At 44.2% G+C, this 21,513-nt stretch overlaps 1 protein-coding gene across 1 annotated transcript; it reads right to left on the minus strand.

Moving 5' to 3' along the window:
- Window positions 1–70: 70 nt before the first annotated feature.
- pont (RuvB-like helicase pontin) lies at window positions 71–19,314 on the minus strand. The gene is made up of 11 exons (XM_050171772.3): window positions 19,093–19,314; window positions 18,604–18,690; window positions 16,755–16,887; window positions 15,978–16,061; window positions 14,461–14,618; window positions 13,743–13,787; window positions 9,512–9,680; window positions 3,696–3,894; window positions 1,846–1,948; window positions 1,658–1,749; window positions 71–503 (listed from the first exon to the last, which is right to left on the minus strand). The coding sequence occupies exons 1-11, from the start codon at window positions 19,231–19,233 to the stop codon at window positions 344–346; spliced, it is 1,371 nt and encodes a 456-aa protein (XP_050027729.1). The 5' UTR covers window positions 19,234–19,314; the 3' UTR covers window positions 71–343.
- Window positions 19,315–21,513: the final 2,199 nt, after the last annotated feature.

The raw sequence follows: 21,513 nt of genomic DNA on the forward strand, positions 1-21,513 counted from the left end.
ACCGTGCTTCTTTAAGGTACCTTTTATTGATGGAAAACCACATGCAAGAGACCTTCTTAGACCAGAGGACTCCTAGCAATAAATGACGCTTTATTGCTGACAGAATTCGCTGTTTAATTTTTATAATACAATTATGAACAGCACGAAGTGTAGTTCAACTCAAAATGCCACAGCAGTTCCCACAGAATGCATGCACCTCAGTCCCAATACCTGGCTTTCGGGTGACGGGACAATGTTTGAAAGCAGAAGAGGATGTGATGCAGGTTTTAATGGCTTTAAACACAAGAGACGAAGTGGTTGTGGTGATGGCGCCCGTAGAAGACCAAATGGTATAGGAGGTTCTTCACTTCATGTATTTGTCGTTGTTTTCTGCCAAAATCTTGGCCGAGGACTTGGCATCGTGGAAGAGGTCGTTGACCTCCTTGACATCATCCTTGCGGATGGATGTCCTACCGTTAACCTTGGCGAGTAGGCTCGATGGACTCAGCAGCTGTGCGGCATACCTGCATGAAAACATTTTTTGCAATGTTGGTTTGCAAATTTATGACAAACGAACCATATTCGCTAGCTACATTTCGAGCATGTTTACGTGCGATCTCTTTATATTCAGCTACACTTTCTACTCCTTTTCTTGACAGAGCAGTCTGAGGCGCTGCACCGCGTACGAGTCCACGTCATGCGAGTGTAGCAATAGACCTCTCCTGGGGTACGTCACACCATGCCCGCAGCAGCAGAGCGTGGCGTCTCCGGTGCACGTCCAGTGACCCTGGTTTGCAAAACGTAGCTTCCACCTGCTTCCTGTGTGGTGCTGTCGCACAGTGCTTGTAAGTGGGCATGCACGTGGACTGACTGTGAATCTCCAAAATTTTCTTGTGTCAGGGAACGTCGGTGTGTGGTAAACTGCATGGTGAAAATCTGGTGTTGCTGGCCTTTCTTACTTGTGAACATGAACCAGGTGGTGGTCTGTGATGAATTGTGTGATGAATATAGGCTTTTCCATAGAAGTGCGCCAAGTTTGTTGTGGTGTGGTAAAGTGTGCGGCACAATCGGCTCATCTTCACATAGGGAAACGGACCACATTAGGTGTATAAACCAGCATATAAACAAAATTTGCTCTGGGGCCTGGTGAGGGGCCCTTTAACAGAAGTCCCAAGACTAGCACCACTCTCAAGATATCTGTCCATCGAATCTGCTAAAAATTGCTTTGACGTTTCCCAAAAGCGCACCTCCAGCAATTCAAGATCACGACTGCAATGCCTATGCACTTATTAGCATTTCTCAGAGACACACATCTTGAAAAGTGATGCTAGCCTTACGATTTCTGCTAAGCAGACCAGACTTCAATATTGCAATTCCAACATGAGGCCTAAAGTTAATGCTTAAACACTCAATTAGTGAAAATATTTTGATTGGCTAACTGGACATTGCAATTGGTCATGCAAATAATGACAGTCTCTTCCTGAAATCTACCTAGTAGGTGGGAACATCACTATCCTTTCCACATAACTTTTTTAAAAGCTGTCTGAACTAAAGAACTAACGCAGGTGGTGTTGAAAACCTCACGGTTGAGTATCACACCCCATGCATTGCTATCATTACTTATCGTTGCCAAGGAACAGCATCTAGCGCAAATACTACAATATCGGGCGGCATATACCTGAGTGTGGTACGTGTGCCGATCTCTCCCAGTTCCTGCAAAGATTCTTCGTCTATCTCAATGCCCTCTGTCTGTGCCCTTATTCTGAGAATCTGCAAGTGAGAAAAAGTAATGCGCAAGTGAATTTCACGCTGACATTCGCACGATGAAAGGCGAAAACCTGCATGATTAAAAAAAAATGATCTAACCTGAACCATTTCCTCTCTTGTGTATGGCATTGTCCTCACGATCAACAACCGATCCAACAAGTCCAAGGGGATACCATGAGGAGAAACAACGTCTTCAGTTCCCCTGGAAAACGGAAGACGGAATTTTAACTTGACACCATATTAGAGCTGCCAAAGGTAATACTATAGTACAGTGAAATTTCACCAACACGAATTCCTTGGCACCTCGAAATACGTTCAGATTGTTAAAGTTTTGTATGGTTCACAATAAACCACAATCAAAGCACCACAATGACAACATGACAGTCTCGTTTATATATGGCGATTCCAGTCACGGACTGATCATTGGACGTGACGAAGACTGCCTAAAAATGTGAGTAATCGAGTCCAAAGTATTGAATTTGTGAAAAAATAAGTGACTTAATTCCGTAAGCAGCCCAAAAAGCTTATCAATGTGTTGGTACATTTACGTGTACATAGTTATCTACGACTTGGTCAGTCTTTATTTGGACAATGTCGCTACAAGTAGACGAAAGTAAGGTCAACACATGCACTGTTGGTGAGGAATGAAGGCATCATGACGCAGCCGATGACTATTTCATGCGAGTTTGCATTTCCCATGGTCCAATTTGCGTCTTAACAAGTTTCCCGCTGCACCAAAGGGCGATAATTGCGTTCCAACAGCAAAATTATCGCAGCTTTCTTTGTGTCACTGTCCAGTAGTACTACCCACACATAATTGCCACCATCGTCGACGCCGACATCAAGGGCACAGTTGACGTGATCTGAAGCTGCTTGATGATTCTGTGCCATCAAAACCTGTCGGCCGTGACCGTGTCACTGTTTAACACAAGGAACTAACAACGAACACATGGAACTTGCACCGCTGACATGACACATAGTCTTTACAATGGTTAGCCGTTTGGCTTGGCATGTCTCGTGGTATTGGGGGTTTGGGTGTTGCCAGGGGCTACCAGATCGACTAGGCTTCTTTAGTTTCGTTGTTGAGGAGGCGCCAGTGATACGGACAGAGACCGTGCCCGCAACGCATTGAAACAAGAATACTACACTTTCTGTTCCGACTCGGTGGTCAAATTAACATGCTGTCATGTAGGCAGGGTCCAAATTTTCAAACGGCGTTCGGTAAGGTGTCTGAAATTTCAGTCGTCCTTATATATTAGGTCTATGGGGCCAGTGGTGGTGCAGAAGAGCTGCCTAAATTATCGGTTGGTGACTGTGCTTTAATTTAAAGAAGTCACTGACACCTTTCTGGATCTTTAACTATCAGTGTCACTAAGTAGACAACTGCAGCATGCGTAAAACTTTGCTGGCTTTTTCATCTACATTGCCAGAGCTCAATGCATGCCGCAGTGAGTGCTCTTAAAGGCCAGGGCTTTTTCGGAATTCGTATCACCCTGAAATTCAGATAAACTGTAGATAAGAGTTGACTCCTTGAATATGGCTACAAAATAAAAAGTTATAAAAAGATATAGTGGGTGTACTTTGGCCATACAACTGAGATTTTCTCCTACTATGCCACTTCTTCAAGACAGTGCACACAACAGAATGCTCAACAGCAACTTCAAATAATTGACATTCAAATCAATACCACACACAATTGAAATAAGTGCAGTGTAATTACTACAAATGCATTTTTTTTGTCTACAGCGAGAGCAACACACCAGGCCACAGAATCTCTATAAGTTGGGCCAGTGAATGCAGCAATATTTTTTTTCTCAGTTATAGTATTCCATCGTCTTTTGTCTGGCTCATGGCAGTTTTTCCAACAACAGCTGCAGAGCCCATACGAAATGTAAAAACAAGTTTAGAAGGAGTATTGTTAAGCAAAAACTTTGTTAAAAGCAGCTTACCGAATAGTGCAACGGCCACGATTGGTGGCAAAGATGACGATAGGGGCTATGGAGGATTCCAGGGCGCGGTGGAGGTAGGTGAAACACTCAATGTCCAGCATGTGAACCTCGTCAACAAAGAGTACTCCAGGCACCAACTCAGCAATGCCCTGATCTATGTACTTGTTCACCACCTTGTTGATCTCCTTGCGTAGCTTGTCTGCAGGCAACAAATGAACCACAACAGTGAAGAGAGTGCACCACTGACGTATTTGAGTTGGCTAATGCTGAACTATTAATTTGCAATAATAGTAAGCTTAGTTTTAGCTTGTCCCTTGTCGGTTATATGTACTACCCTATGAAATATCGAGTTTCTTGAGACAACTGCAGTAACAATACTAGTAGCAACATCCTGTGATGTATTATAATAAAAGCTTAGAGCGCCAAAAACACAAAGGACATAGAAGAAACACATGCCAAACGTGCGCGTGGTGTGTTTCTTCTTCGTCCCTTGCGCTCTAAGTTTTTATTATAATGCATTACAAACTGGCCCACCTACCCATCTTTTTGCAATGTTATTCTGTGATGCTTTGTTGAACAACGACATGTTTGAAGCACTTCTGCGTTACGCGAGTGTTCTTGCAAAAAAGAAAGAGAGAGAAGACAGGGAGTGCGTGTTAGCAATTATGTAATTTCCAGCAGTTTACACCAACAGCTAAGTAGAACATGGTTGGTCACTGCAATAATAGCTGTTTCTACTGGAGTTAAAACTCTGTACCACAAGTTCATGCCATAAACACGGCTGTCCATGTCACTGGTAACCCAGTATTCCGTGAAGGATAATATGTATACGGGCAAGCTAAAACTATGTTGTTACTTGTTCAGCATAGGTTGCGACAGCAGTGTTAAACAGCATTTTACACTGTGGACACCTAATTTGCTGAATGCATTAAAAGAGAACAAAAGTGAAAGTCACAGCAGAGAACGCAAACATTTTTGAAATTGCCACTAATTTTGGAGGGCAGACCAATCCAGAAACGACGCTAGCCTTCTACTATGCAGCCTACTGTACCCAGCCTCATTGAATTCATGCACTGCAGTGAAAGCTATGGGTCATGCAAGCTATTCAGTAATGAAAACTGGCTGTGGTCAGGGAGAAGGGCTTGTCTACTGTATGCTGCTGATCCTTCCCTTACCGTTTCATTAATCCAGTGTAGTAAACAAGGAAATCGGAGCCAGACAATGGATAGACCCTCGTTCTGCATCTCACACCTGGTGGCTGGTGCAACTTGTGACAGGGAATTTAATGTCAACACAGTTTTTCATACTCGATGTGCACAGAAAAAAAAAAAAGAGCATCACTGGTTTAGAGTATAGGTGTGTTGCATTTTTTACTCTTCTTGTTTCTCCTGATCTATAGTGCCTTTTTTTTTCTTTCCCAACAAAGAGAGAAAAAAGAAGGCTAATTTGCATATATTGTGACTGCACTTACTAGACACTTCAAAAGGAATGGAGAAAAAGAGTATAAACGAAAATAAAGGAATTCACTGCATGACTGCATGTGAAGTGAACGAACAGCCAGACATCCACGCTCTCACTTTTCTATTTTTTTGCACACTTTGCACATAGTATTGAACTTTGCACATAGTAGGCACAACCAGAAGTGTCATATATGTATGCACACCTGCCAACCTGAAGATATGGAAATTCGTAAAACTATCGCGGCGGGGGGGAGGGGGGGGGGGAAAGCAGCACTATCCTTTAGGGATTTACCTTTTGCAACAAGCTTACTCACATTTTCACAACCGTAAGTGAAATCCGTGTCTTGGAGAGTAAAGAGCGAAAACTCCACAGGGGCACAATTTATTTTTGCAATGATTTTGCTGTTGCCGACTTTACCTGCTTCAGAAACTTCTCCGTGTAGGTTTGCTCAAAGCAAGTACCACTCTGGTGCCCCTTGACCATCAGCAGACTTTCCAGTGTTTTCTCACACACAGATGAGCGAAACTCTGAGTTTTGTTCACATTGCTGAATATTCTCTCACATTCAGCATTGCTGTGGGGAATGGAGAGAATACCCAGCATAACCATTGAAATTCTGTGGAACCTGAGCGGTCCGTCGACACTTCGAACGCTTCGTAATTGCGACCACTGCAGGTCGCACCGTGGCTCGTTCAGTATGTCGACTGGGACCTGATATGCTTGCAAGTTGGCAAACTCGACTTTAAGTGTGTCGATTGCTTCTTTTGATTCGTCACTCTGCTGGGGTAGGATAGCAGGGAATGCCACAATAAAATGACGTACGCTGTTGAATGAAGCAGTTTCTAGAGCTTGTACTTGAGCAACTACAGTCATCTTGAGATTGACATCTTCTAGCAGGAATTTGTGGCAAATGTAATCGCATGCTGCCATTAAGTACAGACGTACAGCAGAGAAGAACTGCTCTCTCTCAATGTAGCTCAGTGTCTCAACCAGAGTAGGTTGTGCTGCCAAAGACTATGTCTTCATCACCTTTCTGGCTCTCTGCAGCTCCATAGTGAACTTCCAGCAATGAATGACATGTCTTGACAACACCTGGGCGCACAATTCTAGTCGGGAGATCCTCGAAAAGGTGGTTGAAGAGGCCGCTCAGTACATGAATCTGAGGAGCCTGAAGAAGGCAGTTTGCCTTCTCAAAAAGCGGTATAACATTTCGGAGAAAAAGACAGCATGCCCAGTTTAGCTCTGATGACAAAAAATAAAACAGGCGCTCCTCATGGGTCACGTGGCTGGCTTCCCCAGAATCCTTGGTATAGAGTTTTAGTTTTTTTGCTTGAGGTCCAGAATGAGCTCTTTCCTCTTTAGTGGGAGTTCATAGCCGTCGGTGCTTTTTTTCCAGAGGCCTGCAGGAGTCTTGTGAAGATCTGTAGCAGACTTTGGGGTCAGTGCAGGGTTCTTGGGGGTTTGTGAGGAAGTCTTCGGAATTTGGCATGACTCCAAAAACAAGCTCTGCTTGTTGCACTGCTTTGTTTTTGATAAAAAAAAAAGCTGAGTAGTGGTTTCCACTGGTCGAGCAGCCTCTTCCAACACTTTCCCAATGACAGCCAACGTGTCGGCGAATGCTTCAGCATCTTCCTGGCCTCGGTGTCCTGCATTTTTCGGAATTTTTTAAGTCGATCTTTACATTTTGAGCTTTTCTCTAGGTTAATGAAAATGTCGACCAAAGCCTCATAAACCTTTACAGGAAGACATGAAGCTCCTTTTCAGCCGGCCAAGTTGATGAGATGGCACGGGCAACCAACCTCTATCAAATCTGGTTGAGTCTCTCTCAATACAGTAGAAACACTGTTCTTGCCGATCATGACATTGGCATTGTCCGAACATGTAGCCAACAGGTTTCCAACAGGCAAATTCCAAGACTTCATCTCGTCCAGAAACAGATTTGCAATCTTGTGACTCGTCACTTTCCCTTGGATTGTTCCGAGACAAAGAAGGCAGCTTTTGACTCTACTTGTTTCTTTAACGAAATATGTTGCAACAATATAGGGTAAAGCTGCGTGTCCCTACTGTTACTGCCATCCACAGCGATCGAAAATACTTGCCGTTTTAGGGCATCCAGCAAAGGAGACTCCGCGTTGGCGGCCATTTCCCAAACAGTTGACCTCGTCTTTGTTTGTCCACAGGCCTAGCGTTTCGCTTCTTCGCACTTCAGGAACATCTTCCGGAAAAGTGGTCCGGCGTGATCGTTGACACTCAGCTGGATGTTGTGTTAACTAAAAACGTTGTGCAGAGGCATTCTGCATGAATCACACCGAGGTCGCTGTTGCTGCATAAAAAACTTGCTAGGCTTGGCTGGCTGTCTGCGGCTCGCACGTATCCCTGATGCTTTTTTGAAGTGATGTGGACCTTGATGTCAGACTTGCTGCCATGCGAGATGTTCACATCACAGACACACGTGGCGCAGAATCCGAACTTCTCCCCTTTCTTCCACGGCACAAAGCATGGAAATTCTGCCGCGTATGATTTCAAAAACACTTGCTGGTACTGTCGGGACTTCGAGCCCGCCATTACACTGCACGGCTGCTACAGGCCGGAGTCGCACTGCGTCAGATGCGGCAGCTAGTCACACAAAATGCCAGGCCAACACTGCAGTGACTGAAGTCCAAACCCACACGCCCGGACGAACAAAGGCAACAGCATGGCAACAGGTTTGCGGAGGTGCTAGAGGCGCTATAACGGCATTATGAAGTTTTGAATATGGATTTGTGATCCTCCTAGTACACGACAGAAGTCACTAGAACCTTGCAGCTGCTGATGATACCACGCATACATATTGCCCTCTCGTGGCGGCGCAAGGTACCAGGGTGTAGTTTTACTACATTTTGATGGTTGTTTTTTTACAAATATTATGTTTTCGGTAAAATTTCAAGCAAGATTCGTAAAATCGTAAGACTGCTCGAAATTCGTACATTTTACGGAAAATTTGGAAGAGTTGGCAGATATGTGTATGCAACATGTTTCAAACATCATTACAACGGAGTCTCTTTAAGTGGAACCTCAAGGAACCAGGGAAATCGGTTCCCTTTATGAGGAGTTACATTTACGGAGAGACACCGCAGAGAGCATTGCACGAATACAAAACCAACCAACCTTGAGGATGGTGTCCCATTTATGTGGCAGTTCCGTTTGGGCAAATTACGTTTATCGAGATTCCACGGTAGTTTGATTCATGATACTGATTTTGAGACATCATCTTGGAGTGTATAATTGTACGCGCAGCACCTGAAGAGGTTATACAGTAAAAGGGCGGCAACAAGCTTGACGCACACGAAATTCAGCCTTAGGAGCAGTTACAAGTGCTGCTTTATAACACTCCTCCACTTGATAGCCCACCTCGATGCAAGGAAGTCGACGGCAGTGATGCCTTTCAACTGAAGCAGTCACTGTGCTTTAATAACACTCTATGGCAATTCCACCGTGAAAAATTGCCAAGGTGCTCCAGTCACTACTGAAGTACATCAGGTCAAATATGTATTTCTCAATAAGCTTCTTGTAGAATCACTAAGGGGCGCTTTTGAACTGCAGTGTTTCCATCAGCTGAGAGGTGGCATTGTCCTCCATTCTGTGCTGTGAACGCTAGTTGTGAAAAATGTTAGAACGAACAGCTTGTGTAGCATACCTGATTAACTCAAGCAGACTCGGGTGACAGTTTGTCACCACCCCATTTCAAAGGGGATGCCAATAAATCATCATCATGGAGTTACAAAATTAAATTATGGGGTTTTACGTGCCAAAACCACTTTCTGATTATGAGGCACGCCGTAGTGGAGGTCTCCAGAAATTTCGACCACCTGGGGTTCTTTAACATGCGCCTAAATCTAAGTACACAGGTGTTTTCGCATTTCGCCCCCATCAAAATGCAGCTGCCGTGGCCGGATTCGATTTCGTGACCTCGTGCTCGGCAGCCCAACACCATAGCCACTGAGCACACCACGGCGGGTACATCACGGAGTCAAGGAAGAGCTTTAAGTCTATGCCCGTTCATGAATACAGGGCTTAGAGTGTATTTCCGAAGTCCCCACTAAGTGCAGTTATATTATAATATGAGGTTGAAGCCTGTCTAACAAAGTGTGAGGTCATGTTTGAGAATCTAACACGCCCTTTGTTCTGAGATGCATTTCAACAAAATGTGTAAGCAAATGTCACTGTCCTAAACAGTGCGGGCCTGTCCCAAAACATTACTACCATGGTACAGTGCAGCAGTACCACAGCCCAAGCAATCAAAGGACAGGCCTCAACAGTATTTACCTGACAAGTAAACACTTAACATGAAAAAATGCAGCATTTTAACCTGCGCACCAGTGATTTCTGTCTTGCGAGGCTTGATCAGTTGGCCCATCATGGACAAAATATCCTGGCCGCCCTGAGGCCTAGCATTAGCAACATCCAGGTCATGGAGCGTCACATCCTGTATGACGTCCTTCTTCTTGTGAACATCTCCCTTGGGAAGTGGCACGTACTCTTCAGCCTGAAAGGGACAAATGGACCTTAGATGCAGAAACAAATACAATGAGCTTCCCATACTAGCTCCAGCTGAAACTTACCTACAAGGCATATCTACTAGAGATTTAAATAATTCATCAAAATTAAGCATTGCAGGGCAAAGGAATGTGGACAGTACGGTTGCACAAAAATAATAAAAATAAAAGGGAACATGACTGATTGATTTGCAGGCCTTAATGTTCCAAAACAACACCGAGACTGCGAGAGACACTGTAGTGGAGGGCTCTGGATTAATTTTGACTGCCTGTGGTTCTTTAACACGCACCTAAACCTAAGCATACACGCCCATCAAAATGCAGCTGCCATGACTAGGCATCGAACATGCTGTCTTGTGCTCAGCAACAGAAAGCCATAGCCGCTGAGCCTGCATGGCCGGTGAAAGGAAACATGTGACCACGTGGCATGTTGTAAGCTATGTCTGTGGTTGTTCACGAATCTAGGGGGACACCTTGTTGAATTGTGACACAGCAAATTACAGGGGTGCAACAGCTGAAATAGGATTTCAAGCAATTTTCAGAGCGGGAAAATTTAAATTTGGTGCAGGTTAAGGGGAAAGAAAACTCCATTTTGGAGCATCAAATTTCAAAGTTGGAGTTGAATAGAGAAGAAATCTTGCACAAACAATTGACGATGATTATCGATGCAAGCAAATAGCCTGGACGAACGAATGAACAAGGCCTACATTCTCGGCTTGCTCGGAATTGGTGCAGTGAAGTGTGTGGTCATGATTTCCAAATTGCTTTAAGCACGCCGGCTTTATTGCCACTCGGCAAGCATCACGCGCTGATCCAGCGACACCGGACCAAGATTTGCCCAAAGGTGCACTCGATGACAGTGCTGCCGGCACAGTGCCAAGCTGTTGCTGACCAATATATGGGGCAAACTTCGGCAAAGGCAAGGTTCGGCAAAGTAAACTTACAAACTTTTGGCAATAAACCTTCGTTTTGCAAGCCATTTCCTTGTCTTTTCAGTCTAATTCTTGCGCCAACAAAATTCCCACGAAATCGAATTTTGTCACTTTTCTCAGCGATTTCGTTATTGTGGGTTTCAACTGTATCTAACCTTTTATAACTACTTGTCCATAGAACACCATGTATTTAGAACCTCAACACAACAAAGTGTGCACGTTTATACACAATATCAATATGATGAAATTTCACCATGAAAGAATGCCAAGGCAATAAAAGGAAACTTCCACGGACACAGATGGTTAAATGGCTGAATTAAAATCAGCTGCTTGCAAACACACCTCTCAAATCGCGCGCCGCGCGACCAAAAGCGTCTGCCGAAGCGGACCAGTGTCACGTTCCATATAAAGTTTAAGAGCGATAAGATCCTACCGCACTCCATGCGCTGCATGCTCTGGGTGCAAGCGAAAGCATGTGAGGGTGAGCCAGAAAGGATGACGGCTTGATGAGCGCCATCTGTACTGCACGAGCAAGCGGAAAGGGGAGCGGGAAGCGAGCTCATGCTAACACGATCAAGCGCGCACAAGGTAAGGAGGGGAGGAAGTGGAGGCACATTGGCGCGCGTCTCCTTTTTCTAGTGCAGCTGTGGCTACACATGGCTGTCAGTGCGGCAGAGCGCGTATGCAGCCCGTGTGCCCCATTTTAGAAGTAATCTGCCGCATGTGCAAAGACTGGGCGTGCCTAGATAGCATGGCATCATGTGGTCCGTCTTCCTGTGCGTTTAGTACTGAAGGTTTTGTAATCTCGAGTTTCGGAGACGCATTGAAGTGAGAGGCAGACGAAGCAGTCGCACCCTGCTGTAGGCGCTTTTCCCGATAGGGTCGTGCAGCTGCGGCCAACACTACCAGCTGAGAGGGCCGAGTGGACGTGAAAGCGTGGCTGACTTCGCTTGTACAGTAATACCTTGTTAATTAGGATTTCACAAGGCTACAAAAAATGTTTAAATTAAAAGAATGTTGAATTATTGAGGGTATCAAGAAAACAATAAACCCCCAAATGCCTACTTTGTCAACATGCATTTACCTACTGAATGAATCAGCAAATCTTGTTTCTATTTTGCCCAAAAGCAGTGCTGAAGTTGCAAATCTCATCTCGTGACTCACTAACGCTCGCAGCAGTGACGGACTCGCTCTGTAGTACCGCTGACGTGAAGATATGTACCATTGACAAGGAATGAAATGGTATTTTACGTCGCCAACTCTCAAATTCAACAAAATGATTTTTTTTTTCTTTGTCATTCAAGTTTGCCTTTTCCGATTGCCCAATGATTCGGAAAATTTTGTGACCTCTTAAGTGCAACAAAAATTATCCGTGACTGTAGTTATTTGCATAAAAAGTAAAACTAATATAATGAAGCAAATTGCCGATTTCACTGACTGCATCATACTGATGTTTAACAGTACAATAGAGGAATACAAAAAAGTTACATTCCAATAATTACAGGACATTACAGTTGCAAGAAATGCAATTATAAGTGCACGACACTAAACGCAGATACAGGGTCAAGCCAGTAAGCACCAGGGTTGCTACACGTCAGCAAACAGCGATACCGTACAGACTTGTAGAAGGGCCGCACCCCCAACTCGGCAGCCTAAAATTCTGAGAAAAATATTTACAATGGAGAAGCAATGCGTGCATCGGCGAATTTTCACACACTGTGTACTTCTGCTTGCAGCTAGTAGATGGCGAGAGCTGCGCGTTGGTCTCTGACGAAACAGTACATCCGTGGATCCGGAGTGTGCACAATTTTGACCATGCAAGGGCTGCACCTCGTTAAAATTGTGAGAAAAAAAAAAAAGTGCAGCTCTCACGCAAGCTTATACAATAAGTGCCACCGATATATAAGACGGCCCTAAAATTTGCCTGTAGGTGTACTCTAAATACCGTATTTACTCGCATACGTAATGATCGCACTCGCGTAATGATCGCACCCCTGAATTTTGTCGTCAAAATTAGCTTTTTTTTATTTCCTGTGTTATGATCGCACCCCGAACTTGCTGCAGCGATATGTCGTGTGCCAAGTCTAGCTAATAATGATCGCACTTACCATCTGTCGAATGTTACGCGAACGAATCGAGACAAACCAAGCCGTCTGCACGCACCAAACATTATTAAGCAGATGCCCCATTTCATTCCTTTCATCACTTCCATGACAAAGAAAAAAAGCTACAACCAAACTTGCCCTTATTATGTGTAGGCGTTATGGTTGTGGTCAACAACAACAAAAAAGGTGCCTTTTGATTCTTCTCATCTGCACTCGTGGGCACGCTACAAATCGCGAGCGGCAACGATAGCAGCCACGTTTACAATGATATGTTAGAAGTGTACCCTATTCATATGCCGACGCTTGTAACACAGCTAAGATATTCGCCCAACCTTAGCGGGAACGTGCCTTATTAGGATAGTAGTGAAGACAAATGCCACAGTTTCCGCAGCATGCCCGCCATGTGTTCCTATGTCACTGGCAGCTAAGCGCGCCCATCTGTTGCTGTCCCTTCAAAGTGGACATGGCTATGTTATTGCCGCAAGCTTGCCGATATTAACGATAATATTCATTACAGATACGGAAGAAACTGTTTCAATGCACGTAATGTACTCACGAGAAGAAAAAAATCGCGTTCGGCTAGCTCCGCCGGCCGCCATTCTTGTTTTGGTGTCCTGCACTATATATACAGTGACAGCTGCCTATTTGTTGACCCGTTATCATCCCGGAGCAAATGCAGGATGAAAAAAAATTTGTTCTTGCGGGAAATTTAACCCGCATAATGATCGCACCCCTGAATTTGCATCAATTTTTTGTTACAAAAAAATGCAATCCTTATGCGAGTAAATACCGTAGTCTTCTATACTGCCTTGCACCATAGTTAGCACATGAAACTGTCCTTCTGTCCCAAGTTTTGAAGCATGGCAAATACTTTTGACAAGTACTCAACCAAAATCATGCTCCATTGACTTGCACCACCACAATTTTGCAACTTAAATGCAGTAATGTTCCTGTGGAACAACCATTCACATATCATGTGATTCACTTAAATATAAAATGACTTCACACAACTCACCTCGAGATCGAACTCGGTGGCATAAGCGTCGGATCTTCCTTGTCTCTGAAAAGAGGAAAGCACAAGCATAGAAACTACTTAGTAAGGTAAGGTGCCTTAGGTGCTGCTTAGTAAGGTGCCTACTGCAACTTACTGAGAGCAATGCCAGTGTAAACATATGTGCATATATGCCAGTGTAAACATTTGGGTTCTTAAAGTAAGTAAATATAAACCAGTTTATACCCGGACGGGAAATTGGTGCGCCTCAGGGTACAATAGAGAGCACAGGGACATTGCGGTGAAAAAGCTACAGATGGCAAAGCTCATGAGTTTCCCTGGTTGGTTACAGGGTACGGCTCCATCGTTGACCCAGCAATGGTGAAGTAGAGCAGTGATTTACGTCCCCTGCTACGTATTTTTGATGGGAAACTAGCCCGAAGACCTTTTGCCGGATGGGAGCTGCCGCCACGACAATGGCAGGACAAAGCGGAAAATAGATGTGCAAATGAGGCCTCGCAATGTCTTTTCGCGCTGCTACATGTCACTATACAATCTGTGCTGGCCCACTTGACTTTCAAATGGCAATTAGCACTCATGTGTGTTTCTATCTCAGTAGCCTTTTTCGCACCAGTTCAACATCCCAAAATACCAAAACGCTATCAGCAGAAACCAGTCAAACCTTGCGCCTAAAGCAACATAGAGACAAGATGTGCCCTGGGGCGCTCTCACTGAGCCTTACCTTGACGGCACCACTGTTGGCCTCTATGTAGATAATGTCGCCGACTTCCACCTTCTCACGCTGGAGACTCTCGTAAATTGTCGGGTCCAACTTCAGTTGCTTGGTACCTTTGGCAGTCTTGAGGCCAATTATGACGTGACTTACAGTCTTGCCATAACCTGGAGAAGAGAAGTAAACTCAATAAACTCAAGTACACACCAGGAACAGATCAGCCACTGGCCAACTTTTCTTCCAGTAGAAGAGACGTGCCACGGTATCTCAATGGGTAAGAGCATCACACGCGTAGTGCAAAGACGCAGGTTCATATTTCATCTGTGACCAGTTGTTTTTTTGTACACTTAAATTTCACTTTATATTTGTAATTTCTACATTTCAATTAAAGAAACAGGTACGTAATTCCCTACATGCTTTCCTTTGTGTCATTGGCCTCATATTATTGTGACCTACACAAAAAAAAAAAAAAAAAAAAAAAAAAAAAAAAAAACAGGGCCCCTCGGTTCCCTTTCTTTCCATTCATTGCATAGCCAGGGTCTGGCAGCTTTGATGCCTTCAGGCAGCATACGAGGGTTTATTGATACCTTCTCCTAAGTTCACATATCATGTGGCACCTTGCGGCAGACAGGATGTTCTACATCCGCCGCCAAGGCCTTGAGTGGTGATGCTGGCTAACACTCCCAGGGTTAGCTCTAGTACACATACATAAATAGCCAGGAAAGTGGATGGGAAAACGGCCTTGCGGTAGCTCAAGTGTAGGAGCGTTGCACGCCTAATGCGAAGACGTGGGTTATAACCCACCTGTGGCCCTTGTTTTTTCGTCCCCTTTCATTTCCCCTTACTTGTAATTTTTACATTTCAATTAAACAAGCAAGTACCGTATAGACTTGTGTAAAGGCCACACTTCCTTTTCACAATTTTGACGAAGTGCAGGTCTTATACGGGAGCGAACCTTTTAGTGAAAATGGTGCTGGCACAGCCAGCGACTTGTTCATACCGTGGCTCGTACCATCTAGTAACGGAATGTGGACGTACACAGCATGCGAAAATTCGCCAATGTGCCCACACGCCATGGGGGCACCAAACGCAACTGCTTCTCCATTGGAAATTTTTTGCCCACAAATTTTGGGCTGCCAAGTTGGGGGTGCAGCCCTTAGATGGGTGTGGCCAGTGGCGTAGCTAGGTCATCTGGCACCTGGGGCCCATAGCTCTTCTAGAATGCCTCGAATGCCTAAAATGCCACACTAGAATGCCTCGCCCCTCCTTTCTATAATGCCGTCCAGGGCCTTAAGGATCCATAATGAAATAACCACCGAGCCATGGTGGCAAGTGATTATCAGATTTAACATAATGTATGTTAGTTGGGCAAAATATATGTACCATATATTTTCTGGTCACAATAAATGAACAGTTAGTAGTGCATGTCCCAACTACCTCGTTTTTCTGTCCTTATCATCTTTGTACTGCAGTCAAGTATTTCTCAGATTAAGCTGAACAAGCAGCAGATACCAAGAGTAACCTACCGCCCATAGGGTTTTCAGTCTCGCACGGTGTCAGTTCTGTTACTTCACCTTCGTACACTTCCTTGGTTTCTTTGATTCGCAAACCTGTAAAGACAAGTGAACTCCATTAACACAAAAACACAGACACAAAACAACATAGCGTCGATGCCCTCCCCTTACTCTGCGCCCTAAAGAACGTAATTGCACTTGAAGCAAGGAGTACAGCATGGCCCACAAAACCCTTTGATGAACCCTATAAGAGATCGTATTATTTTGTGTCTGAAGCCTTACGAGTGTGTTTCCAATTAGGTATCATTCACAATAAAGTTAAATATGAAAGCTCACAAGCATTTTGTATGTGCGATAAAAGCGAGACGTATATGTCCCACTGTTTACACAGGCAATTTTTATAAAGAAGAGCTTTACATAACCTCGCTGCCTGCTCCTTACTTCTCATGGTTGCCTCTAAATTACTGCACATTCAATTTTGCCGGCACTGAAATGCCGACGTGTCCTTGAAAGGGGATGAAGGGCTGTATGCTGCTAACCCTTTCAGGAAGCTTCCATTCAGTCAATGTCCTGTGGAAAACAATTAGAAGTGGACCATGGAGAAGCCCTTGTTCCGGTTTATTCCCTATTTGGCTAAAGCAAGCCACAGCTTCCACTGCAATGTGTGGAGTTGGCGAGACTAAGTATAAGCAGGCATTACTTTCAAGCGTGGACCACAGTGTGCAACAATCTTCACGAGACAGGCGCAGGACAGCTGCTTTGCGAGTAAGTAAAAGCTTCTGCACTCACCAATGGCTCGCCTGAAGTTTTCCATCAGCACTTCAGTTTTCTTCACCTCTGATGAATACACTTCGCTGCCGACCATAGGGCAGAAGGGCACTTTGTTGCCCAGCTCATGGGATATAGCAAGGGCAATGGCTGTCTGAAAACAACAGGTATATTTAAAGGAAGTAGATTCAAGCATCCTTATTCCGTGCTCACGTCGTGCTCACATGGCGGGTCTCTAAAATCTACGATTCAGTGCTTTGGTGTGCAGTAATCAGTGATTTCTAATTCTAATTATTCCAGACACTTCAGTAACTCACCTTGTAAGTAAACTTATGCTTTGATATATCTATAATGAAACCCATGAATTTCATACTGTACTATTTTTTTTTCTATTTCTTTTTATTTATTTTCAATTTAGTGCCCGGCCGTCCCAGGAGGTGAACCGGAAGGGCTGCACAAGAAACAAGAGTGTCACTCGATGCTTGTGCCTCCAAAAATAAAGCATGCCACCTGGCAACGTACTTAAAGAAGTGCAAAATTGTAACAAGGCCATTAAATTTGTCATATCAAGCAAAAGTGTTATTGGTGCCGCAAGTTCACACAGGACAGAAATTGAGCATAAGCTTCTCCACCTTTAGTTATAATTTTCTTTTTTAATAATTCGCTTTTCTTTTTTCAGCTGAACAAATACTACAAAAAAGATTTAGGACTGTGTAACCGCCTAGTATGGCTCTTATTTACTACAACTGTTAGCATGAGCAGTGCTTATCTTTTTATAAGAAATGTGAACAAGGTGGGAACAAAGTTGTACGGGTACTTCATTTCAGGTATTCAAATATAACAAGAAGTACTTAAAATCAGTTTCTAGAAAAGAAAAGAAAATACAAAAATGAAAAAGCAGCTTGTATAACCATAACACTAAATGTGTGTGTTCCAAAAGGAAAATACAACCATTTCCCAATAATAATGTCTCTGTGACAAGAATAACAATATTGAGGTATCTGGGCTAGGTAAAGCTCATCAAGTGAGGGACAACGTATATCGGGGTGATGAGTAGGGCACCCCATCCTGTGCCACAAATATATAACTGGATATCACATGAGAGAGTAAAATATAATGAAACAGTCCCCACAATGACTACATGGTGTTCAGCCATGTATTTTGTCACCTCTGAACTGAACAGTCACAAAAACGTGTCACAGTTGCACAGCGCAATGTCCTTCCTCAAAACATACAGCGTCAAGCATTTCACTAAAGTGCAAAACATTCAGTCTGAACAGAGCTTGCATATGATATTTGGCTGACATGTGACAGTGCCACAAAGCTAACAAGTAAAAGATGCAGTTCAAGTTTATCTGCACTATCTTATTAAGAAATGTCAAACCTAAATCAAAGACTGCAGTACATAAACGATGATACTGCAGAATTCATGTCAGTGCCACAATATACAGTAGTCTTACGTCTTACAGTAGTCCCAGCATTTAAATGCTGCGAATTTGTTCGATAAATAGCCCAGCTGCATAGACACCCACAAGTTACAACACTTGTCATGCGAACTACTCACTACATGCCCCTTTGTACCACGAAGAGCAGCAGGAATTGTTAACTAAAACAATACAAGACTCTGAACCTGGCAGTTAATAATTAACAGATTGCAATAACAATGCAAGGTGTCCTCACACGACACTTTCACGTGAAGGTGCACGATTTCATCTGGTACACACTATCCACCGAGTAAAGCAATGCAGCAGACAGATGAGTCAGCGTAGTCTCTGAGAAATGCTCCTTCGACGAAAGGGGCGGGCGTACATCCACAAACTACATACACTGGAAGACTTGTACTACTGTACTGTTATTTCAAAAAGCTCACCTTGCCAGTGCCAGGAGGTCCCGCCAGAAGAACAGCCCTTCCGGCCATCTTCTTGGACCGTATCATCTCGACAACGATGCCGGCGGCCTGTTCAATGAAAATGCGGTGGCTATACATCAAACCAAGCACTGTCTGTGGCGGCATGGTTGCGATGACTATGCGTCAGTCGCGGCCGACCAACAAGCCGCAGCAGCTCAAAAGCATTGACACGTAAAAGCACGATGGGTTACCACGAGAATTTCAATCCGCTAAGCCGACAGTAAGACGCGTCATAATTCGTGCATTTTCAATTAGCACACAAATGTAAGGATGAGTGCAGCGCTACATCCGTAGCTAGTTGCGCAAAAGGGGAGCTAAGTAAAGGATTTAGAGTTAGAAATAACGCAATCCATGCGTTCAAACGTGCTTTGAGGACAGAAACACTGGATTTCAGCCAAGGCGATGAAGTGCGTATCGCCGGCATGCAGAGACCACGCGATGGCAGCTTACCTCCCGCGCTTGTTCCTGGCCGACCAAGCCACAGGCAACAGGAATCGCCGTGCCATTTTCGTCAACACCGAGCCCTTTGACATGACTGTGGGCTGCGATGCGTTGAGTCTTCGTGTTACTTTTAACTTCTTCTATCTTCATTGTTGAAGTTTTCCGGCTCAAAGAGTACGCAAGTCCGACGCCATGCACAAATGCACCGCAATCGATACAGCAATAGAAGGATGTTCATTGTTCACCGAAAACAACCCGAAGCGAAAGTGGAGAGATGAACAACAATAAAACCCACCTAGAAGAATGCTCGCTGCTGCTCTCTAGCGGCCATAATGTCGAAAGGTGTTTAGTAATATGAAACTCTGTGGTGTTTACCTAGGTTAAATCTCACAGGCTGCAAGTTACTTTTGTTACATACCCCGTAGTCGCGGCAGCCATGGTGGTTCCATCTTACAGTTTAGAAATAAATGCGTAGCGTAAGCCATAGAGTTCCCTACAAAACTTTTATGGCGTAAGCTGGCGGTAGTGGTTCAGTAGGTGGTGTCCAAAACCCATGCCAAAACCCGACGTCTATGACGTGATCTTGGCTCCCTAAATTGCTTCCTCCGCATTCAACCAGCAAAAACATCTCCTTTAAGATCTACATCCTTTAAGATCTAAGATCTACATAGGGCGTCGCGCTATAGGATATGGATTTGGTCACCACCTATAAAATACGCAATCACGAGCGTCGTGCTGTTTTCTTCTCGGAGTCACTTCTTGCAGAAGCTTCACAGGAATTCGCAAGTGTGGCCTGTAGCGGTGTCCAAAACATCGCGACCATGAAATGTTTTCGTTTCTTGCAATCGCTTCCGCCGCTTGCCCTACACAAGACCATAGCCTTGGATAATTGTTTTTGTTAGGGTGCGGTCGCTTAGAGACTGGGCCTTTCCGATTATCCGTCCCTAGCTGACAGTCACGAACTGTCCGAGACGCTGCATACGCAACGCTAATTAGCTGAAAGCACCGTCTCAGTAAGTCCGGGACTGTCAGGGACGTACAATTGAAGAGGTCCAATAGGAAAACGTTTTCTACGTCCCGGCGACGATTGCCTCCGAGTAACAAACGCAGATCTCAAAGTCTATGCTTTTGCGGGCTGCATGCGCCGTTGCAAAGCCAAAACACATCGTGGGTACCACGTTTTACGTTCGTGACGTGTTTTTAGTTTTTGCAATTGCTTCCGCCGCATGTAGCCAGCAAAAGCATGGCCTTGGATTTCTATATTTGTTAACCGGAAGGCGGCCGTTGGGGCGTGGATTCGGACACCACCTATTCAACCAAACAGAAATTTCTTTTGCGAAATATCCCTTCGAGATGGTGCGCCTCCATATTAGATAGATAGATAGATAGATAGATAGATAGATAGATAGATAGATAGATAGATAGATAGACAGACAGACAGATAGATAGATAGATAGATAGATAGATAGATAGATAGATAGATAGATAGATAGATAGATAGATAGATAGGATAGATAGATAGACAGACAGACAGACAGATAGATAGATAGATAGATAGATAGATAGATAGATAGATAGATAGATAGATAGATAGATAGATAGATAGATAGATAGATAGATAGATAGATAGATAGATAGATAGATGCTTCCACTTAGTATCAGGATGGCGATAAAGAAATTTTGGCAGAGCAGCGAATTCAGGGAGATATATGTTAAACTCGGTGCTTTGTTTCACTCCCTTTCTCTTTTTTTTCCCTTCTTGGCACCACACATTAACCGACAAGGTGCTCGATCTCTGGACCTCTCGCAGCGTTTGCAGCGTGCTAGCAACTCTACCTTCTGCCCAAGCTTGGAGCACTCTAGGGAAACCACGCACCATGGAAAACCAGGAGCGTCACTTGAGAGGCTAGTAGCCGAGATAACTCCCTCCTAAATATTGCGTGTCGGCGTGTTCTACCATACGTGCCAGAAGCCACGTAGCAGCGCGGTACCGTCGTGGCTGATGGTACGAATGAAGAACCATTTGAAACAAAATTTCATTCATTCATTCATTCGGTGAGTACACGACTCTTGTCATCGTTCTCGATGCTGCTCGTTGTTCCGTCCAAGAGATCCTCACGCTGTGTATAAAGTGTGTTCCTACGAAGACTTTAGGTGATATTTAAAGATAATTGTTTTGAAATAAAAGGCCGGTTCCTTCGGAGACATGCCGACTGTGGTGGCGACCACGAGGTGAGGGGTGATACGTCGCAATTAGTCGTTAATTAATTTAAAATAACTGCTTAACTTTTTACCATTTTGTTTCAGCGGGGTCATCGTAATCGGAAATATGAAGCGAACTCTCCGTACAACTAAGCCATATACACTTTTGGATCTGGCAAAATTCGATTATCCGCGGAACTGTGGTACGACGAATTTCGATTATCAGAG

This window comes from Dermacentor andersoni, chromosome 6, assembly GCF_023375885.2.
Source record: "Dermacentor andersoni chromosome 6, qqDerAnde1_hic_scaffold, whole genome shotgun sequence".
Taxonomy (NCBI): Eukaryota; Metazoa; Arthropoda; class Arachnida; order Ixodida; family Ixodidae; genus Dermacentor; species Dermacentor andersoni.